Source organism: Desmodus rotundus, chromosome 7, assembly GCF_022682495.2.
Source record: "Desmodus rotundus isolate HL8 chromosome 7, HLdesRot8A.1, whole genome shotgun sequence".
Lineage (NCBI taxonomy): Eukaryota > Metazoa > Chordata > Mammalia > Chiroptera > Phyllostomidae > Desmodus > Desmodus rotundus.
In genome coordinates this window covers 94,111,697-94,131,056 of record NC_071393.1, presented here as the reverse complement: position 1 = coordinate 94,131,056, position 19,360 = coordinate 94,111,697, and the positions used below count along the sequence as shown (strand labels likewise).

The 19,360-nt window shown below is 50.9% G+C and overlaps 2 protein-coding genes across 3 annotated transcripts in view; one reads left to right on the top strand and one right to left on the bottom strand.

Annotated features, from left to right (window-relative positions):
- The first annotated feature begins 602 nt into the window (after positions 1 to 602).
- On the top strand, positions 603 to 13,284 carry OAZ2 (ornithine decarboxylase antizyme 2). Its single transcript, XM_024567657.4, is given in 6 exon segments — positions 603 to 814; positions 9,347 to 9,422; positions 9,424 to 9,504; positions 10,710 to 10,885; positions 11,692 to 11,777; positions 12,031 to 13,284. Coding segments are annotated over 6 exon segments (570 nt in total). The 5' UTR covers positions 603 to 794; the 3' UTR covers positions 12,162 to 13,284.
- Positions 12,839 to 19,360, bottom strand: part of ZNF609 (zinc finger protein 609) — a 211,508-nt gene continuing 204,986 nt past the window's right edge. For both annotated transcript variants that reach the window (XM_053927554.2, XM_053927553.2), the window contains 2 exons: positions 19,247 to 19,325; positions 12,839 to 18,935 (listed from right to left, as the gene is read on the bottom strand). In XM_053927554.2, coding sequence (XP_053783529.1) covers positions 19,252 to 19,325 — 74 coding nt within the window. In that variant the 3' untranslated portion in view covers positions 12,839 to 18,935; positions 19,247 to 19,251. The remainder of the gene's footprint in view (positions 18,936 to 19,246; positions 19,326 to 19,360) is intronic.

Below are 19,360 nucleotides of genomic sequence, written 5' to 3'. Positions count from 1 at the left end.
AGTGTGTACCCTCCGCCACGGCTGTCAGGCGGCTGTGATCCCGAGCCACAGATACCACTGGCTTCAGATGGCCACCAACCAGGCCAGGCCTTGACCATTGACCTGAGATATGTCTTCAAGGTGCAGACTGTTGATCTCAGCTGACAGCTGAGGCTACTGATCTGCATTATGAGCTGAAGTACCTGAGATCCGTGGGCCTGGGCTGTCTGGTGCTAATATGTATCTAGTACTACTACTCTTTTAAGAATTCAGATTTTGTTTTGCTTTATAAATATCCTCCCAGAACCTACAAATGACACAGCCCTGCTTGATCCGCGCAAACAAGGAGTCTGGGTCAGGTCAAACATCAAAACACTCTACTTGAAATGAAACGCCAACTTCTGGGCAGCACAGCTACAGACATACCCCACAAACTTCTCCTCCGGACCCGCGCACTACCTCCCCCCACCTCCCCCCACCTCCCGCTCCCGGCCCCTGGTGCGCCTGCGCGAAGGCAGTGCGGTGCGTCGCCCTTTGTTGTGAGCCCCAGTTTCCCAGGACACCGCGCGGCGCTGAGGTGGGGCTATGCAGATGAGGAACTTGGGGGCGGGGTGGTTGCGGCGGCGTCGGCGGCGGCCGGGGAGGGTCAGTTGGAGGCAAGCGCTCGCTGAGGCAGGAGGAGGGCTCTGGGCCCGCGGCCTGACAGGGACTTAACCCGCGAGATCGGCCCCGCGCGCGCGACCCCACACCCACCCACTCATCCACCTACCCACTCCCTGCGCCGCCTCCTCCCACCCTGAGCAGAGCCGCCGAGGATGATAAACACCCAGGACAGGTAACGGCCCGGCCCAGGCTCCCCGCCCCCATCCTCCTCTCACCGTCTCCAGACGGCCTCCTCCCCCACCAACCAGCCGGCTCCCCCCCGCCCCCAGCGGGGCGCCATTCGCTCCGCTCTCGGACCCTTCCCCACTTCAGCCACCCTAGTCCGAGCCCCAGTCCCCCACGGGGCCTCCTTCCGTCCTTCAGCCCCACTCCCGCCAGCCTTGCCCATCCCCCTCCTCCGGGCCTCCTCCAGGAAGGCCCCCACAAACCGGGGCCCAGTTCTCCAATCAAGTCCCCATTTTCCTTCAGCTCCGCCGAACGGTGCCGTATTCCCCAAAGTGGGTTTTTCCTTCTTACAGATTCTCCAGATTGTTTCCTATCTTCCTCAAGTCTTCCTTCCCCCCTCTTTAAGTCACTTAATCCTACTCTCTGAATCCCTTCCCTCATTCAAACTGCACCCTCCAACCAGACCTCTCTCTCATCACGGTCGCTTCCTCCTACCGCCCCCAACCCCCAAGTCAGGCTCCGTCCTTAAGTTCCTGGTTGGACTTATGTCACCCATCCCCCTTCCAGGCCTCGTAGTCTTTACTGGGATGCCCAGCCCTCTCCTTAGTCCTTCACTCCAGCTTCATCTCTTTCCTTCCTTCCTCCCTTAACACCCCTTTCCCAATTAGGCCCCATTCTTCCTGTCTCCCAACCTCATTCCATGATCTCTCCAACACTTTGGACTTGACCCCTATCTCCCGCTCTGTTGCCCTAAATGGGGTTCCCCCAAACACTCTTCTAAATACTCCTGCCCTTGAAACACTCTCAACTGGAACTCATCTTTACTTTCACTTCTCCCATCTTAACTGAACCCCTTCTGTAAATCAGCAGATCACAGAACCCAGCCCCTGGTTTCCATCGAAGGTTTACCCTCTCCGTTCCTCCAGTGCCTCCATACTCTGGACCCTGGGCCTTTCAAAGTTTCCTCCCTCAAAACCTGGCCCCTGTTCATTGGAGAGAGAGGCTGCACATCTTTCTCACACGGAACCACAGAACCAGTGGTCTTCTAAACTCGGATCATATATACTCCCCCCCCCCCAGCTCAAAATAGGGGGAATTCATCATTTAGTTTTCCCCTCTACCTCTCCTCTTTTTCTCCAGGGCAGCCCTTGTCCTCCATCTCCCCCTCAAACACTCCATGTTTTTGCTCCAGACTCTTCTTTGAAACTGTTCCATAATTTCCTGATTCCCCACAGATTTTAACACCAATTGCTTCTACATCAGAATGGCTTCCATTTACACTTCAGGTCTAATTATCTTCCTCCCTATTTTCCCTAGACTTGTGCTGCCCCCTCCAAAATGAGTCTGAAACTCGTCAGTTCCCCACACTGGCCCCTTTGTCCCCATATTTGGGCTAATGGCCTCTATCCCTCACTTGGGCCTCATAATTTTGCAAGCAGATCCATTTCTTGCAAATCTTCCTTAAACTGTGCCTTGGTTTAATCAAAACTAGACTTTAATTTCTCTTACAAACATGGCCTTTCTTACAGCTTTTCTTTACATAGGGCTCTGATTACCACTCAAAGTTCCCTCTCAAACTTGGGCTCCTTTATCACTAAAGTTAGAGGCCTCTCCAGGAGGAGTGGGAAATGGCCTGTAACTCGCCATTGCCCACTCCTTCACAGCAAGCACCATTCTTAAACAGGCCAGCTGGGTCTTTGGCTTTTCTTGTTCCTCAGGGCTGCTTAACTCTGGCTGCACGTTTGAGAAATCAGTCAACTGGGCCCTGCCTCAACTATCTGCTGTAATTGGCATAGGGTGTGGCCCGGTTATTAGCATATATTTGTAAGGCTTCCTGGCAATTCTGATGTGCAGCCAGCCAGGTTTGAGAAACACTCTCTCCCCACCCCTCCCCACAGAAGACCTTTCCCATTGGTTTTCTTTTGTGGATGTGAGCCCTTTACTGAAAATAGCCTTGTCTTCAGGGATTTCCTTAGTCTTCCTGTTCCAGGTACTAACCAGAAATACCCAAGATACCTGCAGTAGCCTTTTACATTCTCCTACCTTTAGTTACTCTGTTCTCAGCCAATGGCCATTATCACTTGCAGACTGTTGTCTAGCCCCCCACACTTCTATTTCTTACCTGTATGCAGAAAGAAAACTCCTCATTTCCTGGTTTTTATGGTCCAATTTTGCCCATTATACCCCCATCACCTCCTAAACCCTCTACCTGCATTCCCATTCTGCTGTTGTATTTTTATTTTCTGAGACTCTCCATGTCCATTGCCCTCTGCAGTCCTGTCTTTTATTCCATCTTCTCTAACCCAGCCCTTCTGGAGCTGAGAAGGTGGAGGTGGATGTATACCTGGATAGTGCTGGATGCCAAAGGTATTACTTGTGGTAGAGAAGGCTATGTGTTGTGAGGACAGACGACAGAATGAAGTGCAGGGGTGGAGGGAAGCAGGGGAGCCTACAGGAAAACCTTCTTTTCTGGCTTTTATGTTTGTCTCCGCAGTGGGTTTGGAAGGTGGTGTGGTCTCGGCAGGCTTTCTTTGGGGTCCTTGGGAACAGCACCTAAGGGACTTCACTGACTGTGAGGTTGAGACCTGAGTTTCAGTTCTGGCTTAGCCCGTGTGCTTATATGTAAAAAGAGGGGGTTGGGTTCGCTTAGCTTGAGATTCTTCCAGTTTCCTAAGTGGCAAAACAGGCTTGCTTTTCTCCAGGGCCCTTGCTTAGTGTGCTGGTAATTTGAGGGGCTTGGCTGTGTGACAGGCAGGTGGAGGGAGGAGCCAGCTGGCCTGCCAGGGCCTGGGCAGGAGCAAGGCCTTGGATCAGGCTGCTCCACTTTGGCCTGGGGGTGGGGCGGTGTGTGCAGGGTGTCTGGTTTCTTTGAGTTATGGCAATCCTGTTTCCATAGTATGTTTCCCAGCCTCCTCTGGGCTGCCCCTAACTTTTCTAAAGGAATCCTGGTAGAGCCTTAACAAGGGATTCTGATAAGAGCCGGATGTTCTTGGTGTTTTGTATCCCCAGAGGGGGGGAGCTGGCTGAGAGTTTAACTCCCATTGGGTGGGGGATGGGCTTTCCAGCATCCCTGGCTCCAGTGAAATACTCTAGAGCTGGGGGCTTGGTTTCCTGGAAGAAATAGTTGCAGAGGAGCCCGCAGTATGTTTTGAAAACAGGCTCTTCCTTTCCAGTTTTGTTCTGATTAGGACCTCCAGAATGTCAGAATGCCTGATGGTGGGGGAAGGAAGAAGACACAAGTACAAGTACTTTTTTTATTATAGTTTCTGAACGTGAGGTTCAAATCCAAGGGAATCAAGCGTCATGGCCTTTCCCTTCCTGGATTTGTAGGGGCAGGAAGATAGTCTCTGACCAGGTACCTGTGTAGCTAGGTACCTGGCTTAGTACCTGTGACAGTACAGTGCGTGGAAAAGAGCTCGCCCTGGCTTACGGTCCGTGTTATAATCAGCCTGTGTCTGATGGGCTTTGAGGAGAAGCATTGCTTCCACAGGTGCTTTTTCTGGGAGTGGACAGGGCACAAGAGCGCACCAGAGCTACCTTGAGCATCTTCACCGAATGGTTCCCTGGGAAATGGGATTTCTGTCTCTTTCCCCCAAGGAATTTGGTTTTACTTACTCCCTATTTGTTGGCACCGGAGGCTTGTTGGATGTGGGGTGCTAGGGAGAGGAAGTTTTCCTGTTGGGTGCCTTCAGGGTCACCCCAGAGAGAGGGAGAGAGAAAGAGAAAGAGAGTCCTAGTATAGTCAGGAATTCCCCCAAATTGGAGGTATGCTTCAGAGAGCAGTGCAAACTAGTAATTCCTCACTCTGCCAAGAAATCCAAATTTAGCCTCAGAGCTGCTCAGAAATATGAAAAGGGGACTGAGGATTGGGGTAGAGGGACGATGTCACATACGTGCTTTTCTAGGGAAAAACAGTAATCTGTCCCATTTTGAAGTAGCATGCAGTACTGATTCGGGGTGGTGTCGTGATCTGGGAGGCTGTGAAGCCTAATTGAAAGCTATAGACAAGAAGCAGCCAAGCAGGTAAGCAAGAATTTTGTTACTCAGAATGAACCAAACAGGTGGCCTACTGTTAGCAGCAGCAGAATAAAATGCTTTGTATAAGATAAGCTTTAAGAAAATTTCCCAGGCCTTGGATAGTATGTAGACAATGAAGCGACTCCATCCTGGGAAGAGGCCAGAACTGGGTGATGACTTTACTATAAAAACTAGATTGAGGTACTTAAAATGTAAACTTAAGGTCTGGTTTAAAGCATGATTCCTAGCTCTCCCCCAGCCTCCGATGGCACATGTGGTTGTGCCCACCTTTGGCAGGAGGTGAGGCAGTATCATCTGTGTAATTAAGATAAGGAGACCTCAGAGGCACAGATATTCTAGCTGCCTCTAACTGTGTGTTTCTTGTGGAGAATCAACCAAAAGCCCGTTTTGATTTCAGTCCGTGATTCAGAGTGGTGATGTCATTTTCTTTATAATCAGGCTTAGCAAGTAGACTCCCTTTGGCACACAGAAGAGCCCCAGTGAAATAACTTATGCCTGGCGTCTGACCAGCGCCCTTTCTCAAATGGAAAGGGAACTGGCAGCTGGAAATCAGCCTATACCCGCACTCTGGACTGGAGGTGGCTATCACCTCCCACCTTTCTTCATGTTTCTATTTAGCTAAGTGTGATTGGCGGCCCTAGATTGGTCCCTCTGCGCAGGGGCTAGTCATCAGAGACCTTCCTTGTCTTCAGAGTACGAGCAGCTTATGTGCAGAAGGAAGCAGGGCACTGTAGTGTTGTTCTAAGCAGGGCCAGAGACAGAAACCGATCAGAAGAAGATGAAAGGGAGGAGTGAATGCAGAATGTTTGGGAATATGGTTTTTATGTCCTTTAACTTGATACCACAAAGTGGATGATACCAAGGCCGCCTGACCTTCCCCTGTCATGTAACAGAAACTGGAGAGAAAGGGTGCAGACTTAAGCTCAGGTCACTGATTCAAGTAAAACATGATCAAAAGTGTAGAAGGAGAATATGAATTCAAGCATTTGTTAGATTTAGCTAAATGGAAGTTAGCCACAGAATTAACTTTTATATTAAGTCTCTATGTAATAGGCTACTTGCTTTGAGCAAAGTTAATGTAAAAATCAAAACTGACATGGTCAACTGGAAGTGATTGTTGGCAGGAGATCCTTTATCAAGAAATTTGAGTTACTTTCTTTAAATGGTAAGCACCCTACAGATTTAAAAATAGGATCTGAATTATAAAAATTTGATTTACCAGCAACGTTCCCCTGAAATACATCTGCTTCATGCACTGCCTGTCTGTAGCCAGTGGATGAAATTACAGCCTCCCAAGGACACTGCAGACAGTAGTCACAGAATGCTTTATATTGGAGGCAGCAGGATGTGCGGGTGGCACTCGTGTGTCCTGAGGAGTGTTTGCAAGAGCATGTCCAGTAACAGCGGAGCAGATAAAAGGCACTAACAGATTGGCTCTAATCTCTCATCTCTCTTCCGAATTGACTTGGGTACCCGACACCCTCTGGTATATATTTTTTCTTCTCCAAAAGCAGGACCAGTTGCGCTGGATGTTTGGGTTTATTCTGATACATTTGACTCTCTTTAATTAGTTGTGATCTTTTCAGCCTCTAGATTGAGCTTAAATCAGCCTTTTGGTGGTAGAGATGAAACCAGTCCTGCCCCTCCGTGGGGTGAGCAGGATGTGAGGAGAGGCTGGAAAATGAACATTGGAACCAGCAGGAACACAACTAAACTGAATACGTAATCTAACCAGGTTTGGATCTTGTGACAGGAAGACTTGTGTTTAGAAGCCGCTTTCTCTTGTGCTTACGTTCCTCTAGGATCCTCGTTTCCTTCTGAGGTTGGTGGCACATTTTGCCACAACACCATTTGAACACTAAAGTTAATCCAGGAAGAGAAGGCCATTGCTTTCATGCCCGTTCCTTTCTTTAATTACCACATTTGTACCTATCTCCCTTTCCTTCTCACTTTAGAATGGATGATTAGGTTTTTTGTGAGAGGCAATTTGCCATTTGCAGCAAGTAACTGAAACAGATCCAGTATGGTGGACAGTGAAGATAATTATTGTGATCTTCCGTCTACTAAGCTTATTCCAAAGCCCAGCTGTTTCGGGAACTGGAACTGAATACCTGCATGGGGGCCTGAAAGCCCTTCCACCTCTACTCACATGCAGACTTGCTTTCTCTGTACACTTTGTGGGGGAGGAGGGAAGAGCTCCCAGGATCCTTGTGTGTGATGGCTGAAGTAAGTGGTTTGTTACTGTGGAAGAGACTTCTTGCATTTATCTGAAGAGCGAGATCAGGACACCAGACACATCACAAGCTCATACATTAGTGCTGGACACAGGGCAGACCCTAGGGGCTTTTTCTAGGACAGAGGGGGTTCTGGATCTAAAAAAAGGAAAACCCACCTTACTCTTGACTTCTTCAGTGGCTTGGCCCCAGTGGTTCTGCCATTTGCACATGAAAATTAGCTCGGCATCAGTGTGGTTGGAATGCAGGTGAGGAGTTGAATGCAGCTCTCCCGTCTAAAGACCATAGAGGGGTGATTTCTCTGGAAGTAGGAGCCTGAAGTTAAGTGAGCTAGTACCAGAATCCCAGAAATGCAAGGGCCTGCCTTGGTGATCTGGTTGTTTGGTGAACCCACGTAGTTCTGGTATAATACAAGGCTATATCTCGTCTGTCAGCCCCAGAGGAGGTTTGCCCAGACCTTGGTAACTGCACTGACCAATACAAGCAAGCCTGCTTTCTCTAGAGGCCTGGAGTGGTCACTAGGGAATGGGAAGGGAACCGTAGCATGTGGGATGTGTGTGTGCCTTTGGGGAAACACCCAGCCGTCCTATTTTTTCCAACCTGGACACTCTACTCGGTTCTATCCCATCACACACTGGAAGGGGTGATTATATCAACTCAATGTCCCTCGTAGAAAGTAAATCCCATCCTTGAAAACAGGAGTGTAGTCCTCAGTCATGCCCCTTCTAGTATCTCTTGGTGAGGCCAGGAGTGGGGGCGATGAGGATCCCCTGAGGCTTTCTGGAGGAGGCAGGAGGTGGTGCCTGTGGTTATCACCCTCAGGTGCTGATGCCCCGATAGGCCCACTGACATTGTCCTGGGGATGCCAGCTCCTGGTGAGATTTCCGAGTATAATTTTAGGCCCCCTGTTGAAATCCTTGAAGACAGAGGAGCCAAGCTAGAGTAGTGATGGGTTTGGACTTCCTGTCTCAGCTGGAATGCTTATACAGGTCTCTCTGTACCGAGGGTCTCAATGGGCGGCCCCTTTGGTGTGATTGCCAGGTTAGGTGGGAGTTCAGTCCTATCTATCGCTCTGAGCCTACATGAAAAACCCCAATCTGACGTGCAGGGCCATATAAAGCAAAGGACAGGGTGAAGAATAGTGCTTCATGTTATTTTACAACTGATTTTCAGGGGGAAAACGCCTTGATTTATAGCATTTGCTGATATCTGGGGTGAAAATACTTCTCCTGTAGCTAATGCACGCTGCCAACATCGTACCCTTAAGCACTCAGTGGGGCAGAGACGTGCACCACCGGGTGAGCCGACTGAGTTGTGGTGTGCGTGCACGGACAGGTTCCTCTTTCATTGCTTCAGTTGCCCCTGGCCCATGGAGTCAGCCTAAGGAGCCATTACATTGGATTCAAAGTGGGCAGTGGGGCAGACCTGGAGCCCTGTTGGATCCTCCTGAAAATTATGGTGACTGGTAAGGGCACGTATCTAGAGATGATCATTGGCTTCCAGCATGTTTGTCTCCTCCCAGCAATCCCCACCCCCCAGTCCTTGAGTGTCCATTCTGACCATGTTGACATCGCCTAAACTCTCATGCTCAGGTCAGATTCGAGCTAAGAAGGGCAAGGAAGCCCAGCATGTGGTGGCACACCAGGACAGACTGGAGATACAGTGCCCTGTATTACAGTGCACCTCCTCTCTGGGAGCCACATCCCTGGATTTAATTCAGTTCTTAACCCTAGATGGATTTGGGTAAGTGATTTCTGTCAAGTTACTCCTATTTAGATCAGGGAGGAGGCCAGATTTGGAAAAAGAACCTTGGGAGCTCCTCAGGGACATGTTACCCAGCCCACGTGACTTACGCCTCTCCAGCCTGAAGTGATCGTGTAGACTTTGTGGTTTTGCCCCTAGGTGGTTGAGACATTGCTGGGGTAAGGAAACAGGCTGTTGGAGGGTACAGGGCTCTAGGCCTAGTAGTCAGGCCAGGGTCTGGCAGCACCAAAGAGATTTGTTTGTTGTTTGACAGGTCCTCCTCTGGTCACATACTCAGTTGGACTCCCATAGCCTTTCTGTGACTGCCTGTTCTTCTGCGGGACGGTGGGTTTCTGTCCTTTAAGAGCAGAAGACGTCCTGAAAGCTGCAGCTGAAAAGACTGGCCCAGTGGTGGAGCCTTAGAGCACTTGTTTAAGGAGAGCCAGGGCAGGGGTTGGGATGGGATGATGAATTAAATATTAAAGTTTTGGTGTTTACTGTCTCACCTTCTCTGTCTCTTGCAGTAGTATTTTGCCTTTGAGTAACTGTCCCCAGCTCCAGTGCTGCAGGCACATTGTTCCAGGGCCTCTGTGGTGCTCCTGATGCCCCTCACCCACTGTCGAAGATCCCCGGTGGGCGAGGGGGCAGCAGGGATCCTTCTCTCTCAGCTCTAATATATAAGGTAAGAAGGACCCTGGGGCAGAGCCTTCTCAGACTCCATTGCGCTGCTGTTGAAGGGCAGTTATCACTCCCGTAGTCTTCCAACTCAGGCCAGGCCAGTAGGAGGATTGGGAAGGATGACTCAACTGTGCCTGCTGTGTGGCTTTTGGGGGGTACTAGAAGGATATCAGCACCAAGCAAACACCCCACGTCTTCTCAGCTTGGTGGTCAGTGCTTAGTGCCGGTTTAGGCTATGGAGTGGGAGTGGCGCAAGAGCCCTTTCTGGTGCTACTGCTTCCTCAGTTTCTCTTGAGAAATACCAAGGGTGGTTTTCCCATTGTCCTCGCCCTTTGGCATCCTGACTTTTATCCCTCACCAGCCTGACTGGGGAGGTGGGGGGAGGGTATTGTGGAGGTGAGGAGGAAGGTGTGGGGCTTTGCATCTCAGTCACCTATCACCCTGGTTGCATACAGCGCAGCCCAGGGGCTTTAGAGAATGCTGAGAATCTGCCTGGGAATGATCTGGGCTGGGGCAGCCAGCCCTTTGTTGGCTTTCAATCTCCTGTGATCGAGGTCTAGAAGTTGGTTTAGCTTCTAAGACTGGCATTGAAGGGTAGCAGGGCAGCTGAGCTCTGGTCTCTTGAGATTGTGGCCAGGAGACACAACATGGACCCTGCAGTTCACCTGAAAGCAGGCTTTGGTTGATCTGGGCCCCCGCCAAGCCCCACACGTATCTTTATTGTTTCTAATGTTTCTCTTTCAGAGGGAAGGAAAAGAGTATGGTGTTGGGGACAAGCGTGGGCTTTGAGTTAGGGAGGCCTGGTTTGAATCTCAGCTGTGCCATTTACTGGCTGTGGAGCCTTGGGTCAGTTGCTTAATTTGTGTGGGTCTCTGAGTGTCTCAGATTTAAAATGGCAATATTAATGCCTACCTCAAGTGCTTGTGGTGGTTGAAAAGTGGGAAAGCACCATGCACAGTATTTGGCATCTAGCGGACACTTGGTAAATATTTCTCCTCCCATCACACTGGCTTTTAGTGCCAACCAGTCTTAGTGCCTGATGAGTGATGATGAATGATACTCGGCCAACATGCAGCTCTCCATTTTCACTGTGCCTTCTACCCCATGCTACCCTGAGATTGACTGGGGGGGACTCATCACCACGCAGGTTAGGGAGCCTACAGTGTGGTCAGAAGAAGTGACATGATCTGCTGACTAATCTCCTTCCAGGACGAGAAGCTCACTGTGACCCAGGACCTCCCTGTGAACGATGGAAAGCCTCACATCGTCCACTTCCAGTATGAGGTCACCGAGGTGACGGTCTCTTCCTGGGATGCAGTCCTGTCCAGCCAGAGCCTGTTTGTAGAAATCCCAGATGGATTATTAGCTGATGGGAGCAAAGAAGGGTAAGGAGCAAGGGCTGGGGAAAAGGAAGGAGGGGAAAAGAGGGCCCCTTCCAAAGAAAGGCATATGCTTATTGGGGAGAACAGAAGCAGGGAGTCTGCATTCTTCCCAGCTCTAGGCCTCCCAAGCAGACACATTTTGAAACATGTTATTTTTAGCCAGTAAAACAGGCCTGCTTAGGTTATCATTAAAGCAGGTCATTATCCCATTCACCAAATCCCTGTCATTAATCACCCCATGTTTCACTCTTCCCCGCAGACATTAAACCCTCCTTGAGCCACCACACGGTGGTGTAGTTCAAAAGGCCAGGAAGCTCAGGGAGCCGGTGGGATTTCATTGCACTGGGCCAGGCTCTCCAAGCAGTCAGGTGTGGGAGCAACAGTCTTGAGGACGGAGTCCTCTTGAATGGCTCCAGTCTCTTGAGATCCCTTTTGGCAGTGTAGGGGCCTAGGAGTTCTTTCAGTTGCAGGCACTCATTGTCAAACTCGGCAATTTTGGAAGGCCCCTGAGAAACTGGGTTCTCTTCCCAGGCCCCATACCGTCTTACGAACTACATTAGTTAAGCTGGTCGGTGTTCGTTTCAGAGGAGGAATCCCTATGCCAGGAAAAGATCATTCAACAACATTTTTCTTAAAGATTGTGACTTATCCTTTTCTGAACTCCCTCTCCTGTGGTCTTGAAATAGCAACCTCCTCCCTGAAGTTTCTGTTGATAATGGGACTGTAAGCCTCAAAAAAGCCTTTTTTGGGAGTAGGTGGGTGGGAAGTCTAGAGAGGGGGTAGTGGGCCTAAGTTTTCTTTCCTTGCAGATTGTTAGCACTGCTAGAGTTTGCTGAAGAGAAGATGAAAGTGAACTACGTCTTCGTCTGCTTCAGGAAGGGCCGGGAAGACAGAGGTGAGGAGGCAAAGCAGTCTGAGACCTACCTCCCAGAAAATGGGGTCTGGGGAGGGGAAAAGGGGGTCCTGTGCAGTGAGGTGGGGCCCTTGAGTCTCCTGTACAAAACTGGGCGGTCATGGCGGGTAGTTCCCGGAGGGTCTTCAGTCAAGGCCCAGCACTCACTCGTTCCATTTTTGTTTTGGGTTTTTCCTTGATTTGACCCTACTCTTGTATTTCCCGTAAGAACCCGTTTTACTCTTCTCTTCTGCAGCTCCACTCCTGAAGACCTTCAGCTTCTTGGGCTTTGAGATTGTACGTCCAGGCCATCCCTGTGTCCCCTCTCGGCCAGATGTGATGTTCATGGTTTACCCCCTGGACCAGAACTCGTCCGATGAGGACTAATGGTCAGAGGATGCTTTGCCCAAGAGCCACAGAGGGGAAGGAGGGGAAGTCGGGCAGCCCTGGGGCAGAGGTGGGGGCTCCTTGCTGCCTAGGGAAGGGCGCTGAGGGGCTCAGGGTGAGGGTTGCCTGTTGTGTTCTTGGAGTTGACTTGTTGAAATTGTTTTCCATAAAGAACAGTATAAACATATTATTCACACGTAATCACCAATAGTAAATGAAGATGTTTATGAACTGGCATTAGAAGCTTTTAAACTGCGCTGTGTGATGTGTAGGGAGGACGCTGCCCACAGGGGAGGGACTGTTCGGGTCCAGGGCAAGGCCCGGAGGGCCGGTGGGCAGCACTGTCAGGCTCAGGCTCCCCAGCTGCGGGGCTTTCTGGTTTTTAAGACTTGTGTATTTCCTCTCCTTGCTTCCTGTCACCCCAGGGGCTCCTGAGTATCGGCTTTTTGGCCCCTGCGCAGCACTGTCCTTGAGTTGTTTTTTGACACTCTACCCGGGCTTCTCTGTGTGCATTTGTGTCCGGCCTGGAGAAAGCCGGTTGGACCCCCTCCTTCTGTACAGCTTACTGTTATCCTGGCATTTGGTTAAGCTGGCTTAATCTGTTTAATGTTGTCGGTGCATTTTTAATAGGGGCATTGAAGTTCACTCCCACCACCAGGGCTTTTTTTTTAGGGTGCCTGGACCTTAAGAAACACTAGCCAAACTCCAGTTCTCAGCTCACAGCCAGGAAGGAGTTCTCGTTCCTGGCGACGGGCCCAGGCCCCAGCATGTCTCCTTCCTAGTATCACAAAGAGCAGAGAGGAAGAGGAATAGCGACTCAGGGCCTGAGGGTTGAGGGGGAATCTTCCTAAGAACTGGACGCCTCTGCCTGGCCAAGTACAGTGCTAATAACTGCACACCCCCTCCCCAGCCCTCTGACAGGCTCTCAGTGCCTGAGACCCTCGCTTCACAGGGCCTAGAGGTGGGACTGGGGCTGCGGAAGTGGCCTGCCCTTTTCTGTTTTCAAGGAACAGCTGTTCTAAGGGGGGAGGAAGGGGGAGAGATCTAGTCTGGGCGAGGGGGGTGGGGGTGTCAGGGAAGCAAGTGTGTTGTGTTTCTGTGTCAATAAACTGATTTAAAGTTGTGGTTGGTCTGTTCTTTATTCCTGTCCCAGGACCTCCCAGCTTCCTCCCACTCCTGTCTCTAGAATCTAGAGCCTGACCTGGTCGGGGTGTGATGCATGCTTCTCAGGGGAAAAGCTGCAGTGCGGCAGGGCAGATGAACGGGCTGAGGTCTCCGGGGCCACAGCACACTGCAAACGTGGGGTTGCTAGGAGTTTGGGACGCAGTTCCCGCAGCAGTGTCAGGTGTGTACACAGCAGCTTTGTCCAAATAGAGGCTGTGTCCCCAGGAGCTAAGCCGTTCTTAGGTCATCTTTCGTATAGAAGGCTGGGTCCTGACACGGGGTTCTGTTGGCTTTTGCATGGAGCTGACATTCCCATTCCTGGAGGTGTTTGAAGGAAGCAGTGTACACTTTCCTTAGGAAGATGGTTTTCTCCTCTCAGAGCCCAGGACCCTGAGGCGTGGCCGCTATTCTCCTTACACCACCACCTGACCTTGATGAGTAAGCCCTCAATGTCACGGAGGGCACTAGGATACTTGTCACCTGTGGTCTTCTTTTAATTTCTCAAGGGCTTACTAGCATTTCTTTCCTTTTCTGTTTTCCTAAGTGAAGTGCTGGGCCTGTTCTACCTCCTGTAGCTTTGGAACTATCCACTGTTGAGCTGTGGCTGTCTTTACTTTCTCTGACTTTGGCCCATTTTCATTGTTCTTTCTGAAACTTATTTGTGTTTTCACACTGGGTAAGTCATTAACCTTGGAACCTACCTGGTATTCATTAAAAGAAGTGAGCTCAGCACCTTCGCCCCTCCACAGTATTAGGAGAAGGTCTGGGCTTAGAGCCATTCAGCTGAAATAAGAAGGGCCTGAAGATGTCCTCCACTGAGCAGAAAACCCCTAGAGGCAGCATAAAGGCAGCGAATGAGAAACAGTGACGCAGCGTAGCCACGTGAATGCTGGCAGCGGCCAAGTTAATGCAGGCAGTTTGGATTTCAGATGGTAAAACTCAAACCCAAGGAACTTACAAGACAGGTGAAGAACCAAGGTAAAACTCAGTCCTTTATTGTCCCCAAAGCGAGCAGAAGGGACAGGAAATACGCCTGATTCTGCTGCCACCTACTGGTGGGTCCTCTTTAAAACAGCTGGAGTTGGGTCAAATTGGAAACCTAGGCAAGATTTCCCTTTCAAAAAGAAACACCTTTGCTAGATAAGACCACCAACAGCAAAGAAATACAGTAGGTACCCTAAATCTGCACTCCAATTAAAAACAAAAGGTAGAATATTTTGGGGGGTGATGGAAAGGGGAGATGTGAAAGGCAAACTAAGTCTAAATTTAAGAACAGGGACATTAAAAATTTTATTTAATAAATACAACAAATAATTTAAAAAATACTTCAGTTCCAGAGCCAATGGAGAAAAGGAAACAGAAGGAGGGGGAGGAGAAAATCAAGAGGGAAAGGATAAAGTTGAAGAGGTGGAGCAATGATTTGGTTGGGCTGTTTCAGGATGTGCCACCCTTTGAAATCCTGGTCACATGCTCTTGACCCATAAACCCTTAGTGCCTGTTGCGATGGGACAGCCATGGGAGTCCGCCAGCCGGGAATGATTCTCTGGAGGCTGGAATGGGGGGGGGGGGCGGGCGGAGGGAAGTTTCCCATTCATTTTCTAGAAAACCATCTATTCTAACTCCCGGGCAGGTTGAAATAGTGCAAACTCTTAGGCAGAAAGCTCCTAGCTGCATAGTTTCACAGGTGAGTGTCCAAAACCAGGGTCTCTGGGAGGTCCCAGAGTACCCAGGGGTCCAAAGCCACTTCGGTGAATGGGATCTAAGGGGAAGGAGGAGAGACCAGGACATAGGTTATAAAGTTCCTGGGTAAGCCAGTGGCCAAGCTGGAAAGCACTGCTGGGCAGGAAAGGACTGCAGGGCAGGTAGTCTGGACACTGGATTCAACAGTTTGCCATCAGCCAGGGAAGGTGGAGCTGAGGATGCATATATGCATATGGAGCAGGAACAGAAAGACAGGGAAAGCTGAGAGAACAGAAAGGTGGGGGGGAAGGAGGAGGCAGCTCAGCAGCAAACTCCAGGAGAAATAACCAGCAGCCCTCACAGATTTGTGATTGTCTCTTAAAAAGATTTATTTTTCTCTTCTTGCCTGAATGTACAAAGGCAAAAAGAGTACAGTTTGTATATATATATATTTATATATATATATAAAAAAACAAGGAACTTGGTAATGTACACTTTACAGAAGGGAAGAATCAGGAAGACTGAAATTAAATCCAACAAAGCAACGCCAATGGAACAAAAGCTATGAACAGCAACACTGCCCCTCCAGCCCGGGCCTCCAGCTTGCCCCAACCTGCTCCCAATGGGGGGCTGAGCACCAAGGCAAGCGGGTGGGCTGGGGCAGGAGGGGCTGGGACGGGGTTGGGAGGGGCTCAATCCCAGGAGGGGCCCGTGGCAGAGGATCATGAGAGAGCGTCCTGGGAATGCCCTAGTAATAAAACAAATAACAAAGGCCCAGAATTATGGGGCCAGCTAGCTGCCCAGTGGAATCTTGGGAGCATCAGAGTAGACAGTGGGATGGTGATAGGGTATATGGGACAATTAGTGACATGCGTGACCTCAAAGCCTGTATACAACTCTTAGCCCTTCTGCAGTCTTACCCTCCCACTACTGAGGCCAAGTCACCCCACCCCCACCTTGGAGCCTGGAGAGAAGAGATTCAAGAATTACCATTTCATTTCATGGGGTGTGCCCTCTTAACCCTTCTGCATGTGGTCCTTTGACCTTGAGATGTGTGGAGGGTGAGATAAGAGAAGGAAATTTCATACATGTACACATACATGTACTGATAAGGGAAGGGGGTGAAGGGCGGTGATGCACCTTGAGTGAGGAAGAAGAAGATGTGCACCCTGAGCAGCAGCTCTAGGCCCTGGCTATCCTGGCTGGGGAAGAGGTGCTCTCCCTCTGGCTATTGTACTGTGGAGCCTGGTGAGCGATGTCTAGCAGAGGCCTGGGCTCCAGTGGGGGGGTGGGGGAGGGGGCTCCGAGAGCCTCGGTCTGGGGATCTGGGGCCTTAGCAAATTTTTCTAGCCTTTGTTTGCGGGGAGGAGTGGAGAGGGAATCCCTGCTGCTTGTCTTGTCTCTCTGACCAGGTCATGGGTGCCACAGGTTCTGTCAACCTGTGTTTCTCCTCCCCATGTAGAGAGGCTGGAGGGCAGTAAAAACCCTTCACTCAGCACTTGTCGAGGATCTGTTTCCTCCATTGCTGCTGCTGCTGCTTCCTGCTGTTGCAGGGAGGGGAGGCTGGGCCTGGCAGGGATCTGAGACCAGGAGGGTCAGGGACCAGGGAGAGGCAGTGCCGTCCTGCTGTAATTGGCTTCCACCTGCTCTTCTGGGCAGGATCCAAGAGCCAAATGTTTTTTAAGGGGGAAAAGAAAAAAGAAAAAGCTGTTCCCTTCTGTAGAACCCAAGGCTGCCCTGCTAATATGGAATTTCCTCTTCTCTGTGTTACAGAACAAAGTGGAAAGGGCAGGAATGTAGACCATGCCCACCCGATGGGGAAAAATTACTCCAAACGATTTCTTTACAATATGTACAGAGCACGCTGTAAGCCAGCACCACAAATACAAAACACAACAATATTTAAAAAACCAACAGGAAAAGAGGCCCTTGGCTTCACCCCACAGGAGTGTGGGAGGGCATACTCAGGCTGAAATTCAGAGTCATCCTCTTGGTGGTGGTGACTCAGGTGAGGTGGGGCGAGGTGCCCACACCAACTCTTCCGTGGACGAAAGGGAAGTCACTGCTAGAACACTGCCTGAGGAGGCGGCAGGAGGCAGAGGGAGGGGGGGGGGGAGGCTGCTCGGGGGCCTGCTAAGAGGTCTAAAATGCCAAGCTTTTTGGATGGGCTCAGAACCCAACTGGAACAAGAACATAAAACCTGGAGGAAAGGTCTATAGGCCAGAGGGGTTCCTCTCGGGCAAAAGACCCTGAAGCTCTCTAGAGGATGGCTCCGGGGGTCTTGGGAAGCAGCCCCTGCGGGACATTGTGCTTGCTTACTGCCCTCCACCTCCACGCCCCGCACTGGCGGAGCCAAGACCCTGCTTTCAAATGGTCACTTCTGGCACTCTGGTCACAAATACCTCTCTGTAGCCTAGGCTGGTGTCTGTCAGTCTATCTTTCTCTCAATCCAGAAGGTCAAGGACAGGAGAGGAGGAGAACGAAGGGATGATACCTCAAAAGCAAAGTAAGAGCTAAAGCTCCCCACACCTGGGGGAAGAAGTGACTCCAACAAAGCTACCAAATCATCGTCTGTGCCCAGTACACAGAGCGCAGAGCTTGGACGGGATGACTGCATTTCTAAGGAGAGCAGAGAAATGTCTGCTGCCTCCCAGCACAGCTCCCACTGAGCACACTCTGTGGCTCAGAGGAGTGACGGCTTGGATGTGTCATCCAGGGTCTAAGGAACACACAAACTCCCCTGGTCAGTGGCCCCTAAAACAAAAAAATCTGTGTTACAAGAAACAAGGCTCATATTGGCACGCACGGGGTTATGGGCTGAGACATATAGAACCATGTACTGCATACAGAGGAACTGGGCTGTCTATGTTTGTGGCCGTACATGAGAAGGACACTCAGATGGCTGAATGGACAGGACATCTCTTAAGAACTGCCTCTGGGCCTTGCCCTCAGGGGACCTGGTAGACTCCAAGGCTACCCAGGCTGGGGAAAACTGTTTTACCTGCCTGAGTCTCAAGAACCAAGCAGTGGAGGAGAGGAGGAGAGATCAGTGTGGGGTTCCCCCTGGGAAAGGCACCAAGGGGTCAGGAGGGAAGAGAGAAAAGGACAAGGTGTTGGCTAAGAAGCAGCAGGACTCGGTGGGGACGCAGGTTCTATTTCACAGACTCCATTCATGCTCCAGCTCCAGCTGACTCCCTGTGTCCCCGGGGAGCCCTGTGCTGGTGTGGGGGCCCCTGGTCCTCTGCCTGACGGGCAGCCCAAGGCCTTGGTGGGGCAGATACCTTGGTCTTCCTTTCCAGGCTGGGCTCTGAGCATTTAAATGTGCTCATGGGAGAGGGGAGAAGTCTTCATATTTGAAGACCTTGTTTTCACAATTAGAGAGAAAACAGCCCCCAATTTCTTTCCTGAGATTCTCATTCCTCCACGCGCTGCCAATTCCCAGGGCCCAGACCGCGGGGGAGACGCAGGGTCTGGTTATGGTGGCAATGATGGTGACAGGGCATGGCTGCTGTGCTGTCTTCAGACCTTACCCAGTGCTGAGGGGGCCCTCCCTGGGGGGGTGGTGCTCCTCTGGCAGGTGACTCAGGTTTGGGGAAGAGAGCAGTGACTTCTCTGGGCTGAGGCCACATTCCCCTGGTTGCTCCCCGTGCCTTCATCTCCACAGAGGCCACAACAGTCACAACTGTGGCCGAGAGAATAAATATTTTTGCTAAGTACCAGCTCTCCAGCTCCTGAGGAAGAGGGAGGGTGGGGGGAGTCCGGGGGCCCGGCGGAGGCGAGATAGCCAAGAGTCTGCCTTCGGTCATGGTGGGAACACGGCAAACAGGATGATCAACACCATTTAACTGATGTCTAAATGGCACCTCCATCACCTCCTTGGGTGAGCCAGTTCTGGCCCGTGAAGCTGACTTTATCCGGGCACTTGGTGTTCTGCAAGGGAAACACGGACAGATACCAGGCACTCAGCCGGCTGGCATAATGACCACAAGGTGGCGCTCCAAGAAAATGAACTGTAGGGGAGGCCACTACAAGTCTCCCTAGGGGACAGGTGTTCTTCACCAGCTCCTCTCAGATGCACACAGCTTCAGGGGAGATGCGTACAGGAGGCCTGGCCTGGGTTCCACCATTTCCAGATGGCTGACCCCCACAGCTGTCCCTCACCCAGGCTCCAAAGACCCTCCGTGATCCAAACATCAGCTCTCCCTACTCAGTATGTTGCCCCAAAGTACAAAGTTACTTACCATTCTCACCTCCGGGGCGGTGGGTAGAGCGAGGGAGTTGAGCCTTGCTGGCTGGCAACAATGGCTGTAGAAGAGAGCCCTGCGCGAGCAGGAGGACAGGTTAGTGTAGCACTC